The 17,674-nt window shown below is 42.0% G+C and overlaps 1 protein-coding gene across 1 annotated transcript in view; it reads right to left on the bottom strand.

Annotated features, from left to right (window-relative positions):
• The window catches only part of LCTL (lactase like), a 125,215-nt gene that overhangs the window by 86,425 nt on the left and 21,116 nt on the right, over window positions 1–17,674 (bottom strand). Inside the window, 1 exon segment of the mRNA XM_044418258.1 lies at window positions 15,805–15,930. Within this exon segment, the coding sequence (XP_044274193.1) occupies window positions 15,805–15,930 (126 nt within the window).

Here is a 17,674-nt window from a genome sequence, read left to right as displayed (position 1 = left end):
CCTCGATGCCACAGCTTCATGGATAACCAAGGCACCTGTCCAGTGGTAACCAATTCTCTCTGAAACAAGAGGGCCATCTGGGAAGGGACATTCATTCCAAGCCAGAAAGGGGCCCAGGGTCGCCTCCCCGACTGCAGTCACCCAGAAATTTCTCGCTTCCCCCACTAGCATGGGAAGGGTTAGAGCTTTGCTTTGGTGTGCAAGAAAGGAGTGGCTTTCAATTTATGGACTCGCTGAAGTTAGCAAAAAAGGTGTTTTTTTAATGATCCTTGGCAGCGTTTTTGTTTGTTAACATCACAAGTTATACATAAGGTTTCCCAAAGACATCTATAGGTCACACTACCAGGATAAACTCAGAAATACACTTATCTCTGCCCATATAGAATTCTAAACACTGTAAAAGAGCAACAAAAACCCTGAAACACCGGTGGCGGGGGGATTCCAGCTATCTTTGCCTCGAAGCACTTCCGTCTTCCTTCCAGAGTGGAGAGCAATGGATCTACTTGCCTCCACCCATGTGTGCCTACCTGGCCTTTGAGATCTGCGCAGGGGGCCCTGGGTGAGAGGGATAGCCGATAGGCGGAGGGCCTTTTCTGCAGCCGCTCCCCATATCTGGAATGCTCTCCCAAAGGAGATGCGCCTGGCACTTTCCTCATATTCTTTTTGACACCAAGCAAAGACCTTCCTTTTTTAAAAAAATACTTTAATAGTTAATGCCACTTGACCTTTTTTTTGCATGTTTGTCTGTATTTTATTGACATTGTATTTTAATATGTTGTACTTGGTTTTTATTGTGTTTTATCTTGTGACCATGAGCCACCCAAAGGTGCTGTGGCGCCATTGGGTGGCATACAAATGCTTTAAATAAATACATAAATACATAAATGACTTGAATTGTTGAAGAAGCAAAAAGGGGTGTGTGGGGGGGGGGTCAACTCTATTCCTTCTCCTGGCAGCAATCTTGAGATTTATTAAAAAGCAATACCATGTGCTAATATCACAGTAACGGATCTCTCATAACTGTTTTCCCCCATTTTTTATTTTTTTAAACATAATTAAAATACATCACAACAACATTAATAATATAACATAGCAAAAACACAATAATAAAAAGGTAAATAATAAAATGCCCCCACCACCCCGGAGACCAATGCTACCACCATTCACATACTATAACAATTAATAATATATAACATACTTCAATTATTTCCATATCCCCTCCAGAAATTCATATAATCCTGACTGGGTTTATAGCCTTTGCCTCCTATCAGTACTGCTATTACAACATCTTCCCAAATTTCATTATATTTATTTACTTTCATTAACTCTCTTTTATTTTTTTTCTGTCATCAGTTTATCATTAATTACCATGTTCCATATTTCATTATACCATTCATGCCTTTGCAAAACCCAATTCTGTTTCCAATATTTAACTATCACTAGCCTAATTATCATACTTACAATCAATTCTTTCTTAGCTTCATTGATATCTTGTTCTTCTATCAACAGTATTAACACCATTCTTGGTGACATTTCCAAGTCTATTTCTAAAATTTCTCCAATTTCCTTAAATACCATAATTGGATCTCTCATAACTGTGTCTGTAACTGTGTCTGTACAACCACATGGAAGTAGGTTACCTGTGTCTAAGTGAGAAGAATCCTGCTCAACTCTGCTTATTACAAGCAAGTGTTGCTGTGGCATGTACAGTAGCAAACAACCCCTGGGGGTGGGGGGATCTTTTCCTTTTTTCTTTTATGCAGGAAGTCCAAAGATAAACTTATCTACAGTGCTGTCTTCATCTATTCAAGTTGAACTGTGGGTTGAGTTTACAATGTAGGTTATTGTATTGTCTGAACTCAGCCAGAATAACAAATAATGGTGACCAACCTGTAGCTGACAGCCCAATAACAAACCATGAGTTCTTTTCATGGCTTGTTTGTGGTTAACAAGCCATGGCTTGTTTATGCAGCTTGGCTCAAGACAACATGATGACCTGCAGTTCAACAACAACCCATAGTGAATACATACACAACCCTTGAGTGGGGGTTGTTGTGTTATCCAACACAATCATTATGTGAGGAGAGAATTTGGCAGCAGGGGTAATAGTGAGGGCATAGCTCAAGTATTAAGGGGCTGCAGTTGAGGCCTTGTGTGGTCACAACTAATGCTCCCCTAGTATAAATGATGAAAATGAGCATGAGAACTAGGCATGCTTGCCAAAAGCACTTTTCTAAAAAATGTGTGTCTCTGTGCATTTGTGGGAGAGGTTAACTGTTTGGTTCACATTCATTAACATTACATCTGAAATGTAACCATCATATAGTCTCTTAATAATAGATTGCTATGCTTCACTGTTATCTTTATTAAATCAAGAGGAAGCTTCTGAAATTTGGTATGCATCTCATTCCTCCCCCTTATTGAAACCTCAGATATGGCATCCCACCCCATTTAAGTGGATGAATATACACAATGAAATGGATTGATTTATTTTCAAATTTATGGGCTGCTGAATAGCCTGACGAACAACAACTCAGGCTGCCATTACAATTCCAAGAAGTGGGGGAAGAGCAGGGAAAACTGCTGGTAGCAGAGTGAGCTCTTACAATGAGTTGGTGAAATCAGGTCTTGAAATACCTGCAAAAGAGGACAGTTTTTGCCTGACGCCAAATTGAAAGTAGTGGTGGTACCAGGCGGACCTCTCTAGGAAGCCCATTCCAAAGCTGAGGGGCAGCTACCTTGGAAATTTATCTTCAATTTATATTTATGAAAATTCCCTGCCCAAATTTGAATACATTTTAACAATGATATATTTTTCTCCTCAAAATTTCCCATCATTTGTCTCTCTAAAGAGACAATCTTATGCGTGCATATAAGGAAAAAGGGGGTGTGCTAGGAGTTGTAGGCCTTTTTCATGTCTAAACATGCATAGGATTGCCCCTTCTGTAAGTGAGGAAGGAAACTGTCTCCATTAGAGGTATTGTTAGGCTGTGATCCCAGCTGCAGATCTGCTTTTTTGGACCACAGAGGTATCCCATGGCACAGAGCCTCAAATGTCCATTGATGTCAATGGAAGATCTTCTTTTAACCTTAATTTCACAGTGTGGAGCCATTTTCCTATAGGAAGGGAAAGATGTGGCTCAAACACAAGAGACTGCAAAGTATTTGTAATGGAAGAGGAACTACTGATTTGGGATGATTGGCTATTGGGCAGCAGAGAAATATAATAAATACATAAATGACCTTGGCTGGGGAGCAAATTAAATAATTCATTTTATTTGTGATTATTTGGTTGAGAAATTAATTGGCTGGCTTTTCCTACTGTGAAATGTAATAAATCCTAGCAAGTATTTCCAAATTTGCATATAGATATAAATTAGGATATTCAAAACCTATGCAGATTTGTGCCCAGTGGACCTGGATCCTGAATCCTTTAATTGCCTAGAAAAACCCCTAGTCACAATTAAAAGTAGAGTTGATTCCCAGAATACTGGAAATCTGCCTTACTCCTGAGTTGTGGAGTCATGAGCAGGGCCCCAGGAACAGCTGGGCAAAGTTGTGCATACTGTGGGCTCTCGGAAAAGCACATGCAGAGACCATGTCCTCTCTTGGGGTTTTTGTGGGCTGTTCCTCCCTCCAGCAAGCCATGCTGCCCAGGTTCAGACAACATGCCAAGCTATGCCCAGACCAGTTATTACACAAATGCGGCCTGGTATTCACCAGTATGCGCTGCAGGACATGGTGCAGCCAGTTTAAGCCATGGGGAACGTATGGACTGGATTCCTGTGTTCATGTTGTGGCTGTGCATTCCACTGAAATGCTTCTTTTAATGAACTGTGTCCACTGATGAGGACAATATTTTTTAATTATAATCACAGCAGTAAGAATAGGAATAACATCCATGACCACTTAACAATTCCAAACTTGCCATCAGCACAACTTTTCATATATGGCAGCTCCTTTTCAATTTCTCACTTGTAATGTATTTTCCACTCAAAATAAGACCCCTCCCCACAAAAAATGTGACAGCCGTCATTCGTTCTTTGATGCTTGCAGCCAATTTTATATTTTGTGAATATGAGCTCGCAACCAGGGATGCATAAATTGGGAGTCAACCATAAAATCACTATAAAAATGACCTTTAAACTCTTCACTTTTACAATATAAAATAGCGCAATAACAAAAAAGTTTCTCTCAGCAGGGGATAATCAGAAGGAACCATATTTAATTGTAACATTGTTGTTGAGAAATTGTATGAAGGCGTAAGCACTCTTTTCAGGCACAGATATGAAGAATCAAATTACCCTTTAGGTTGAAAATCCACAGGCTTTTTAATTTCTCTTAAAGATGAGTTCTTTTGAGAACTCTGTGAAAACTCCAGGATTTCTTCAGCTACAAGTACCAACTCTAATCAGAAAACAAACTTGCCTGCTGCTCAAAATACATTATGTTTCCCCAGAACATTCTCCACCCAGAAACACTTTCTCTTTCTGAAAAAACTACTATCAGAACAGGCTTACCTCTAATTCCCTGCTTACAGTGGGCAACAAAGGGTCAAACCACAGATTAAGGAAAACCCTGGTAATTTTCATTTGTGCTAACCTCAGCACTGACATTTACCCCAGTAGAGAAAGTCCAAGCAATTAGACCATAAGGCTCTGAACTGGGTTCTTGTGCTTTTGCTTCAACTTTCAGCCAGAAGAAGTAAATCTAGTAGTATGATTTTTACTAGAACTGCCCACAGAGTCTTACAAGCCTCATATGTATTTTGGCATGCAAATGTGACTCTCTGCAACAAAATGTTGTAGCATATTCCCAAACAACAGCACTGTGCCTGGTCAGGGTTCTAGCCAGCCATCATGCTCTCTTCTATGATTCTTCATTCCACAAAGGGTTTTTTTATTAATTGACACAGCATTCTATAGTTCTCATAGAGCTGTGTCATGTGGAGGGGAGTGTGACTGTCCCCCATTTTAAAAAGTGCTGTCGGCATCACAGGATGCCTCCAAGCATACGACCATCTCCCATGATTTCTCAGTGTCCCGTTATGGCTCCAACCCTTGCAGCACCTCACCACCTTAAATTATTAGTTGTTACAGGTGGTCAGGTTGTCTCCATCTTATGACGATTGTATGAATGAATGAGTACCCCCAAAATGTCCTGTCCTTCACAGCCCTGCTCAGTTTTTGTAAACTGAAACCTGTGGCTTCCTTGATGGAGTCAATCTGTCTCCTAGCTGGTCTTCTTCTTCTGCCTTTCCCTAGCATGTCCTCTTCAGTGAGTCTTGTCTTTGCATGACATGCACACAAAGTATGGTAACTGCAGGTTTGTCATTTTTGCTTCAAAAGAAAACTCTGCCTTGATTTGATCCAGGGCCCACTTGTTCATCTTTATTTCAGTCCAAGGTATTTGCAAAATCCTCCTCTAGCACCATGTTTCAAATCCATCATCTTCTTTCCTGTCAGGTTTCTTGACCATCTAACCATCCATACATAGTGATCAGGAATACAATTGTGTGGATGATCTTGGCATTGGTTTCCAGTGAAATTTCCTTACACGTGATGATCTTTTCCAGTTCCTTCATTTCTGCCCTTCAAAGTCTCTGTCTTCTTTGAATTCCCTGATTGCAGTCTCTCTTTGAATAGATGACTGAGCCAAGCTATGCTTTCACAATTTGAATTTCTTCATTGACATTAAAGTTGCATAATTCTTCTGCAGACATGATTTAATTCTTCTGCAGACATGATTTTTGTTTTCTTCGTGTTCAGCTACAGCCTTGCTTCTTTCACTTTCATCAGGAGTCATTTCATGTCATTCCTGCTTTCTGTCAGTGGTATAATATAATCTATATATAATAAATTGGTATCTTCTACCAATTTTCATTCATCCTTCCTTTAATCCTAATCCAGCTTTCCTTATATATTCTGCAACCATATTGAACAGAAAGTGAAATAAAATACATCGTTGTCTGAAGCCTTTGTGTGTAGAAAACCATTCTGTTCCTCCCTATTCTGACTTTTTGGCCATATCACAGGACAATCAAGTGCTGAGGCACCCCCATTTCTTTTAGAACCATCCATAACTTCTTGTGATCCACACAGACAAAGGCTTTGCTATAGAATATAAAGCACAGACTGATCTGAAATTATTTGGTGCATTCTAGCAACAAATGTATGTTCACAATATGCTCTTCAGTTCCTTTCTTTTCAGAATCCAGAGTAATTTCATTTAAAGATGAGTCAACAAGTATTCTAGAGAGCCACTCTATTGTCCAGAAAATGGGTTAAGTTAGTCACACTTAACCCCTATGTCTATGAGACATAAATCATGAGTCTCAGTGTTTTCTGTGGGAACAACATTTAATTAACTTCCTCCTTTCTCCCACACAATGTTCCAGAGGAATATACACATCCAAAGCTTCATGGCAGGTATAACTACTTGGAATGGCTGATGAGGACAATTAAGCAAACCCCCAACCCCATAACTCCTCCATGAAAAATTTCAGCATCCCTTGGTTGCTTGTTTTGTTTTAAGGCTTTGCTTCATTACATTTGTGGGTTAAATATAACTCACTCCATGGTAAATTTGATGACCCACACAGAAATTCTACAGCTTCTTGAGGACCAAGTTACATACGAGTATGTTACTATATTGCATGCTTTGTTTCCCAAAAGTACATAATGTTCAATCTGAAAAATAAGCTTATCCACTGAAAATGGCTCTCCCCGCATTCCTAAAGGAGAAAGGATAGCATGACCAGAGATGGTAAGATACTTTTAGCAGAAAGACCATCTGAGAGACAAGAATTTAAATATATCTCCTGTTGCCAACTTTTCTGTTTCACAAACCTGGAAGATACCTCAAACAAATCTAGACTAGCCGCTACTGATACAGCTTTCTAGATAGGTGGCCATCCAGCCACACCGATGATTCAGTAAATGTGGTCCACTAATTCTTTACCTTGTTAGATGACAGCTTCCATGGTTATACTTTGTAAATACAAAAAACAGAACAGAACAGGAGTGGTAGGAACACTGCATAGGATACAGTGCTGTGAAGTCTAGCCAAAGTAGATGCTTCCATCCAGTAGAGTAAGATGGTTGATATGTACAGTGGTACCTCAGCTCACAAACGCCTCAGTTCACGACCAAATCAGGTTGCGAACAGAAATTTCAGAAAGAAATTTCTTCAGGTTGCGAACTACGCATCAGGTGACAATCGCGAATGCGCCCATCTTCCCTGCATAAGCGTGATCATGGGTGTGCTCAGGGGGAGGGGATGGCTGTGATCTTTGTTGTTCTTTATCACTTTGTTTCATGTTTTTGTGATTAAAGAAATGGTTACAGAACAGATTAACCTTATTTAAGAGCCAGTGTGGTGTAGTGGTTAAGAGCATGGGACTGGGACTCAGACGATCCAAGTTCTAGTCCCCACTCAGCCATGGAGTCAACTGGGTGACTTTGGGCCAGTTACGGACTCTCACAGCTCACAGGGTTATTGTTGTTGTGGGGATAAGATGGAGGAGGAGATGTAAGCTGCCTTGAGCCTATTGTAGGAAAAAGGCAGGATATAAATTGAAAAATAAATAAATAAATAAAATTTATATTGAACCTTATGGGGAAATTTGACTTGGCTCACGACCAATTTGGGTCGCAACCAGAGTCGTGGAATGGATTAAGTTTGTGAGGCAAGGTACCACTGTATATTCTCTTCTCTTTTTTATATGATCTTTGAGTAATAAAATTTTGTATTAAATTTTTAAGGTTTTAAATATATAGTGGCGAATACTCATGTATATTCAAGCTGATTAAATAAGCCTTTTATTTATTTATTGGAATCTATGTATTCAGTTGGTTCTCCTGGATCCATTGGCATTATTTGACACCACTGACGATGGAATCCTTCTAGGCTGCCTTGCTGAAATGCAGGTATCCTAGTTTTAAATGGAAGCTAGATTCCAGAATGTGGTGCTGAGCACCCAGAGCTTTTCCCAGTTGCCTTTGGCTTTCAGAGTACCAATGGTTCCATTCTGTTTCTCATGCCATTTAGGGTACAGTGCATCAGATTCTGGGGGTAGGAGGAGGAAGTGGATGTTCTGAACTGATCCCTGGCGTCACTAATGGGATGAACCAAGACAAAGCGAAAAAGAAGAGCGTTTGCCTGATTGGCAGTATATCTGATCTGGGGATATGCGCACAAGGTGTATTGACCATGATGTCACTACTTTGAAATGTCAGTGTCACAGCTTAGAGGTGCTTGTGGACTTGACACTTGGATGCTTGAGTGGTGGCAATAGACAAGGGAGTGTTTTACTAGCTTAGGTGGCTTCATCGGTTTCATTCCTCGGCTGCATTGAGAAGAATGATTTAGCCTTAATACAATAAAGGAGGAGGTCAGATCATCTTTCTTGTAAATATTACAGAGGCTAAAATATCATTTAGTCTTTTTTTGTAAAAAAAAGTTGAATAAGGTGATAAGGCAGGTATTTATGCAATTAAATAAGAAAGGAGATAGAGACAGGTTTCTCTCCTCTTGTAATAGCAGATCTTGCAATCATAGGCAACAGAGTCAAGGTGGAAAAATAAATGCTTCTTCAGGTAATGCATAACCAATTTATGGACTTCTCCTTTATAAGATGATAAGGATGATTATGATATAGCATCATCTGTATATGGTACACCTTACAAAGAAGAGGTATGACAGATTCCTGCCCCAAGGGACTTACAGTCTAAAGCAGACACTGGGAAAAAATAGAAGAATGGGGAAAAGGAAACACCGGCCTGTAAGGGAAGAGCATGTGAGTACCTCACTTACTCTTACTTTGCTCTGGTTATGATAAGTTGGCAGCTTTAAGAGGGGAGTAGGCAGATTTCATGCTTCCTCAGTGGTTGGCAGCTGTGGCAGCTGGAGGGAACCTCCAGGTTCTGTGGCAGTGTGCCACTGGGTAGAATTTGCCCGAGAGCAACAGCAGAGAGGGTCTGATGCCTTTAAGCTCAGGCCCTGGACTAGACATTAGAAGGTTGCTGTTAGAAACCAGAAGCTGCACTAGTTTCTGGGGTCCATTTACAATGCTGTTTTAGAGTGGTCTGGGTCTAGGAAATTTTAAGGATTATATGAGCCTACGTGAATGTTCAGTCCCTCTTAGGAGGCCCTGTTTCAGGCGCTTCTGTTGTCTGCCATATGATGAGGTGATCACCCCTCTCTTTCCCTCCAGCAGTCCAAGGAAACTGTTTTCTGAAAACCCATTGGGACAATCTTTCTTATCACAACCGCCTGCCGATATTTTACTTTGGAAAAGGTGTTACTTTTGCATTGCATTCATTGGAGATACCATTTGAATTGTCCATCTGTTTTTGAACTTGCAAGCAATCCTGATGTGGTTATGAAAAGGTGGCCTATAAAGGCTTTCAACCATCAGCTTCATCATTCAGAACAGAAGAAATCTGTTACCTTTCTTTCCTTCCTTCTGCTGCCACCGCTGCTGCGGCTTCATCTTCTTCCTCTTCTAACAATGCCAGGAGCCAGAGTGAGTTGTGCCATGCTCCTGGCAAGTGCCCTACCAGCTGGCCCACCGCATTTTGCACAACCCAGCACAAAAGATAATGGTGTGCAGGTTCACATTCAGAGTCGGTGCTTTAAAACAGTCTCTGTTTGCAACTTAAATCCTCCACTATAACCCTGCAAAGTTATTTGCATTTAATATTAATAGGACTTCATTACACATAATGCATTGTGTGCATTTTATCCAGTCACTTCTAATGCTCTGTTCTATTGATCAATATTTTTGTTTCTATTTTACTCTGACATTGTAAAGGCAAATACACAGAAGTGCAGTGCCAGTGCTTCATTTTGACATTGTAATATTCTTTCCGTACACTTGCATTTTCATTATCTGGAGACCATTGGAATGACAAGATGTCCCCTTACAGGAACTGACAAAACCGCCTTAACTCAAAGTATAATGAAAAGGAATGACTGTGGGAGAAGGGTAGCAATTTATCAGCCAAAACCAGTCAGAACACAGATTTCCCCCCAAACATTTGCTGTGCACATGAACCTCCTTTCTCCCCCATCGTAGAGAAAGAAATTCTTTAAAATTTCACTCATCCCAGGCAAGCCCTGCCAAGGAGGAATGGCTGGCTGCACCTTAAGGGAGGCCCCAGGAAGTACTGCTACTTGTGTGTATCCCACTTCTGAGTGGTGAGAAAAGTCAGGAGTCCTGACTCTTCTGCAGAGCTCTGCTTCCTTAGAAGGGTGGCACTAGAGAATTTTGGCATTTGTGATTGATATGAGGTTTATTTACCAATATTCTTCATCTAGGCATTCATGTCCCAGCAGATTCCTGTTCTCCCTCAGATACACAAGGGAACCCACTGATTCCTACAGAAAGTAAGTCAGTTCTCTGACTCCTTTTCTAACTGGGTTCATAATAAGCTGACTGTTGGGGCGAAAACAGGCATTGGGTGGGTCCTGTGTTGGTTGTCCGTGAAGCAGCCCACCGTGCAGTCCACAAAGATTAGGTGCACAGTGGGATGTCTTCCCATCCTTCCCATCACTTCTGATTTCACAGCTAGCAACAGCCCCTTCAAAGTACTAGGAACTGTCCCTAGTTCATTATTCTTAAAAAAAAAAGATGCAACTCACGTGTGCACAATTGTGTATGTGTGTTTTCCCTAGTCAGATTTTCACAGGTCTCAAGTAGCATAGGCAATATCCTGGGAAATGTCTACTGTCAAGTGCTTTCATGGGCATTGGCCCAGAGGGGATGCGGGGGCATTAGTTTTAAATCATGGTTTCTCTTGACAGCAGTCAAAATGCAAGCTGTCAAGAGAAACTAATGCCATTGTGGGTTAAATAACCCATGGCAAAACACAGCAAGTTATCTGAACTTGGACTAAGCAAAAGTGAAAGAAAGGTAGCTGGTAGGCATGGATGCCAAGTAATGTCTGTATTAGCCCTTTGTTTGCCCCTATTGTTCTCACCCCAGACTCAATTAGCACATTCCTTAGGGTGGGGGAAGAGAAAGGCAACCCTCCCTTCCAGAACTGTCCAACAGACCATCAGTTCTGCCTTCCTGTCCTAACCCAGCTCCCATTAAAACACATCAACAAAATCCCTCCAGCTCTCCTCTATCTATTTTCAGGTTGTTTGAAGGGTGTTGCCTTTGGGCATCTTATACTGTTAGCTTTATTTACAAAAAGAAAAAAAGTACAGTCAAGAATTACGCAGTGGGGAGGAATTTTGGAGGAATGGATTGGGCCCAACTCTGCTGCAAAGGATATGGAAACAGATTCTGCTTTAGATGGGGAGGAAATGGTGGGATCCGTAGCTGAAGAGCACAAGATAAGTCAGGAGGTAGAAAAGAGTTAAGCAGCTTCAGATAGAAGGGAAGGCAAAGCAAGCCTGCCGAGAAGGAGGAACTGGCACAGCTAATCCCAGGGTGAGATGTCAATCGGTTAAGTGTCAGGCACTCTAAACAGCTGGCTCGAAGCAACAAGATCCGCCTTAAAAGCAGGGTGTGTGTAATTTCAGTCTCAAATCAACTTCTTGCCATGAAGTTTCTCTTTCTCAATAGAGTGATCGATTTGAAATATGACTACACTTCTTTCCCTTGTTGTTGGCCGCTGCAATAACTTACATTTGTGCCTGAAAGACAGTGTTGTTGGTTTGCCTTACCATAATCAGTTTATATATAGAGAGAAGCGGGGGGGGGGGGGGGAGAGGGAGGGAGGGAATTAGTTTGTATCTGTGTACGGAAGGAAAAGGGGGCTGCCCTGACACCAGACTGCTTTGATATCAGAGGTTAAAGATATAGCCCAAAAGTTCAGAAAAGCAGAATAGCCTGGCTTAATCAGTCTGTGGATCCATCTGGTTTAGCATCCTGTTTCCATCAGTGGCCAGTCCCAGTTTTTGGAAAATCCCTAAGCCTAACTCCTACTGACTGCAAATAGTGTAAGAGACCCACTTTGCCTCCGAAACGGAGATTCTGCCTAATGTCCATGCCCAATTGCAGCTGACAGATCTCTACTACATGCATTTGCCTAATCTCTTTTTAATCACAATCCTCTCATTTAGAAGTGAGAAATACCTTTCATTTTTCTTTTCTTTTTCTTGCTGGCACCGAAAGAAAATAATATTTCAAATGTTGGACTCTTACAGATGAGAAGACAGAAGCAGCCAACCTGTTACCATAGATCAGATTGTTTCCTGGGATCTGCTGTGACGATTTTCAAGAAGTCTTCAATAACAATGATGGCACCTTGCCGAGGGAGGGCTGTCATTAGGAGCCTCGAGCTGGGCCATTAGAAACCTTCTCAGCAGTCCTGGACTGCTGTGTGAGCCGAGGCATATTTCTGTGCCTAAAAAAGTTGGATTCTGTGGCGGGGCGGGGAATAACAAAAACAGGGATAGAAACCCTGGCATGTGCCTCTTATGCTGTGAAGGGAAGGAGGAAAGTCAGCTGTGTCTCTCTTCAATGGGCCCTGCAGCACTGGAGGGGGTGGGGCTGGCAGAAATCAATGGCTCTATCTGCCTTTATACAGGTTGATGTTGACATTATTCCCACAGAAACTACTGCTGAGCATCTTAACCTCAACAGGGTAATGGAAAATATGACAGTTGTCGAAACTGTTACGTCCATAAGGCCAAACAACCTGACATGAGTGGGTATTAGTTCCACAGGATACCATTTCAATGAGGGGGAAGATTGGGGGGCAGTGGGGGGATTCAGACAAGCTTTAAAAAGGCTGATGGGTGGATAGTCACGATTAAAGTGCAAAAAAGCAGCATTATTTATGAGCTTTGGCCAGAGTTCCTTTTGTTTCATACCTCGTAACAATTATAGCAGTACTATCAAGGTAGCTAGAAAGCGCTGTCCTCCTCTGCTTTTTAAGCAAAGTGATTTATTTCTTTGACATTCATGCTAGTATGCTGGTACCTGTGCAGTCCTGTCTAAATACGGGCCACAGGGCCAGACTACATGCAGGATTCCTCTGTGAATGTAATTAGCACAGGCAGTTTTGATATATAAATGAGCAGCATCAGGGCAGCTCCCACACTGCCAGGATCCCAACAAGACTGGCCATCCCTCCCCCACCTCAAGCTGCTTTTGTATCAGGCTGAGTGGCCACTTTGCAGGGGTTGGGGGGGGGTGTTCTCGCTTAGGAAATCTTCTTGTGGGAACCAGAGAACCTCTATGGGGGTTCTGTTCTGGTGATGGGGCTTTAACACCCCTTCACTGCTGTCCCTGAGAGGGATCATCTCTCTGGAATGGCATGTGATAAGGCACTGGGAGCTACAGCTGAGAGGGTTCAGCCCCCTCCCCACGCTTAATCAACTGCATCGAGACTTAATGTGCACCGCATACTTATTTTATTTATTTATTTATTTATTTATTAAAAGCTTTTGTGTGCTGTCCTATTATACAAGATCTCAGGACAGCTTACGATATTTAAAAGGACAATTAAAACAGCAATTTCAATAATAAAACAGAACAAAACTATAAACCAAACAGAGTGACTGAACTTAAAAACTGTTTGAGTTTAAAATACTGTTTAAATAAAAAGGTTTTGGCCTGGCACTGAAAAGAGTATAAACTTGGTGCCAGGTGTACCTCTCTGGGGAGTACATTCCAGAGTCTGGGCGCCACAGCAGAGAAGACCCTACTCCGAGTTGATGACCTTTTTACCTCTCTTAGAGAGGGTTCCCGGAGTAGGGCTTCTCCCAGAGATCTTAAGGGGTTGTGAGGACATATAAGGAAGGAGACGTTCATTCAGATATCCTGGTCCCAAGCCGTTTAGGGCTTTATAGCTCAAAACCAGCACCTTGAATTGGGCCTGGACTCCAACTGGAAGCCAGTGGTGCTGGTAGAGGACTGGCGTTATGTGAGAGTAATGGCCGGTCCCCGTCAGCAGCCGGGCAGCTCTGTTCTGCACCAGTTGCAGTATCCAGACCATTTTCAAGGGCAGCCCCACATAGAGCGTGTTGCAGTAATCCAAGCAGGAAGTTACCAGAGCATGTATCACTTTTTAAAAGAGTTTAAAATTTAAAATAGACATTCAAAGCATGACTGCAAAAGCACAATTTTGCAGACAGGCACCCCGGCACAGGCTTCCCATGTGGCTGCACTTTCCTTTTAAGTATAGATTTGACAGCAAGTCCAGGTTTGGCTGCAATGTAATGCATGGAGGGCTGCTGTGCTCTAGTATACAAAGGGTCACCTGTGTTGACTGCAGATACAGGGATCCAACAGCACGGTTAGTAACATTCAGGAAGAAGCAACCCCTCTCTTGCCACAGCCTCAGCCAGTGCAGCAGATTCAGACAAATATATTTTCAGCAGAATTATCAAACAATATTTTCGATTGCAGGTGGTCAGTGAAATCTTGAGTGCACGATTCTATCCTGTACATAGATGAATTCTTAATACAGCTTTATTCTTGCATTTTAATTGCGCTTTAATGTAATTGTTTTTTCTTGTTTGATCGTGTTTTATTTGTCTGTGATTGGAAGCTACCTTGCATGCCATCTTTACAGAAGAAAGGTGAGCACAAATCAAATAAATAAAGATTCTGTCCTACCTCCAAGGAGCTCAGGGTGGTATAGGTCCCCCTCACCTTTCACAACAACATTTCCATCTCCCACACAAGAACCCTTGTGGTAGGCTAGGCTGAGACACAGTGACAGTCTCAACCCAAACTGTCACTGGTTTTTATGTATGAATGGGAACATCTCATTTTTTTGGAATGAGATTGTTCCATTCATTCTCATTCAGTCAACCCAGATTACCTTAGAATACACTACTCCCTGGCAAAGGCTGAAGGAGGAATGAAATCACCCACAGGCTTCTTCCACAGGGGATGAATTGAATATGATATGGATACTTGGGTGCTGCATAGAGTTGGTTGCTCCTTAAAACCTTGCCCTGGGTTTGCCCTAGACTTGCTCCTTAAAACCTACCCTGGGTTTTAAGGAGCAAGCTATTTTCAGATGAAAAGACACTTGCCCTCTACTAACCTTTTCAAAAGCAGCCCACTTATTTCATAAAATCAGTGCTTTACTTGACTGACTGGTAAACTGTATTCACTTAGAGAGCCATTACCGGGATCTGAAAGAGCCAGTAAACACAAGATATGTGCTGACTCTACCACTGAATAGGCAACCCTAGTTCTAGTTCTAGTTCTAGACCTGACTTTCTCTGCCTGGCTACATCTGCTCTGGTTCTAACTCTTTGCTCCTTCCAGGAAGGGGTTTAAAAAAAAAAAAAACTAGTAGTTTTCAACTCTACTTTCTTTTGCCAGATCATGCAAAAATGAATGTGGGAGGGACCAGCACTGAGCACCTGCTTTGTGTGCCAAAACAGTTCCAGGTTTAGTCCCTGAACCTCCAGGTTGGGGTACAAAAGAATCCTGGGAAGCAATGGCTGGTCATTTTTGCCTGTACTGTGCTGCATGGACTATTGCTCTGCATCAGGCTGAGGCAGCATCCTATTTTCGCATTTCCGGACAGCTTCCTATGCATCAATTAGCACAGCCAACCATTTCAATATTATGAACCCCGACTGAAAGGATGAAATTTCCATAAGTATGTGCTGAAACGTTCTCCTTCTCTTTCATTCTATGATGACACAGGATGACTAAAGCTACTCTCTGTTCTATCTGCTAAACATTTCCCCTCTCTAATCACAACACTTTTGTCTGATGCACATTACTTTCAAGAATCACTAGTCACTGCTAAATGCAAATAGGCACATAGGAAAATTATATTAAGTTTGCACAATTGATCTTTCATCATCCTGAAATTGTACCTTTTAAAATCTCCTGTAAAGTCAGCCTGAAATACTCCCAACGCTGAGCACCATCGAGTGGAGCAGGGTCACTTTGGGAGAACCTATTCTCAGTGATGTAAATTATAGGGTGATTATATGTATCCTAGAACAAGGAAGCAGAAGTTTTATTCAGAACAGATGTTAAGAAAAGCCCATAAAATCAGGTGCATTACCCTCTATCTACTTTAAGCTACCACCCAAAACTGGTTTTCATCAAATTGCACTGACCCTATTAACTTAATTTTCCACAAGCTGACCTTTTATGACTAACAATGGAAAAGCAAAACTGTGCAAATATCCATGAAGACAGAGAAATTACTTATTTTAATGAGAATACTAAAATATCTCTTTTTGCATTAGCATCTGCTTTATTGTCAGTGCTTTTTAACCCCTTGGTCCAGGCAAGCCATGACAAATCCCTCTGGAAGAAATGAACTGAACAGACTCCATACCAATTTAGGCACTAGAATAAAAAAAGGCTGTTGCTGTGAACCAAGAATTTAAAGTGAGGACAGTGGGCATTCCTTCCATATTGCAAACTACTGACCCAACCTGAATAGGACTTGAGTAGCTGATAAGCAACTGGCCCACCTCAAGGATACTTTCACTGAAAATGACACAAACACAATATTCCTGCAGGAACTCCTTGGATATTATAGGGAGGCAACTCAAGGTATGGCATGGACAGGTTGTAACACACGTATGTCTTCCACACCCATACTGAACTTGTATTTTTCTCCTTCTGTCCTAATATTAGAACCTGTGGTCTCCCCATGAAGTTAATTGGTGGAAGATTCAGGACAGGGAAAAGAAAATGCTTCTTCACACAATACACACGGAATTCACTTCAACAGGATGTGGAGCTGGTCATCAGTCTGAATGGCTTCAAGTGAGGACCGGGCACACTCCTGGAGGGTAAGCCTACTAGTCCTGATGGCTGTATGCTACCTTCACATCACAGGAAGTTCAGGGGCAGCGTGGAGATGGGGAGAAGCTTTCTTACAATCAATCCACTATTCTATATCAGCTCAGATAGAGGATATGTTCAGTGCTCATGCTAACCTACCTGGAAATAAACCACAGTGGCTTACTTCTTAGGCAAACAGCCCATGGTAAACCCAACAGATGTTTAGGTTCACCATGGGATGTTGACCGTTTACTCCCTCGCACAGCTATCCCGAGGACACATCAGGAGGAACAAGTTGTCTGGCTGCTGAAAGCTGCTTTGGGTGTATCACGGCTATTTTTTCTTTCAAACTCTTTTTGTGGGGGCAGGCAGGGATCATGAAAACTGGCTGTCAAGCCAGTCTCATGATCCCACTACTGACAGCAAGCAGCAGTCACTTCAAAGTGCCCCAGCAGCATCTTGGTGGGACTGACCATGGTGGCCCAGCTAGCTCTCAGAAAATCTTGTTTGCACAACTCTGGTTTGTGTGCAAATTAAAAATAAAAATGCCGGGCAGCCCCTCCAAGGTGCTACTGGTGAATTGTGACAGCCAGCTCAGCAACACCCCCCCCAAAAAAAAAAACCAGGCTCAGACAAAATGACAACCACTGTGGATACAACTGGAAGAATAAGCTACGTACTGTTGGGGTACCTCATGCCCACACAGATACCTTGGGAAAAGGTCTTCCTGACACAATAACCCAGCATTGGTAGCAATCTGTAAGAATTTGTCATTCCATGCAAACTTAGACTGTCTGACCCAGTTCCTAGCAGGCTGAGAAATGCTGGGAGCTGTAGTCCAACACATCAGGAGGGCTGGTCTGAAGAAAGTGGTGAAATGTAAGACTATATAAGTGACTCAGCAGTCTGGTAAATGCAATGTGCTGTTGGAATGGTGAAGGC

The sequence above is a fragment of the Varanus komodoensis genome, unplaced genomic scaffold, assembly GCF_004798865.1.
Source record: "Varanus komodoensis strain SLA01 unplaced genomic scaffold, ASM479886v1 scaffold9, whole genome shotgun sequence".
Classification (NCBI taxonomy): Eukaryota; Metazoa; Chordata; class Lepidosauria; order Squamata; family Varanidae; genus Varanus; species Varanus komodoensis.
The sequence above is the reverse complement of the archived record's forward strand: the minus strand, read 5'-3'. Positions and strand labels throughout refer to the sequence as shown.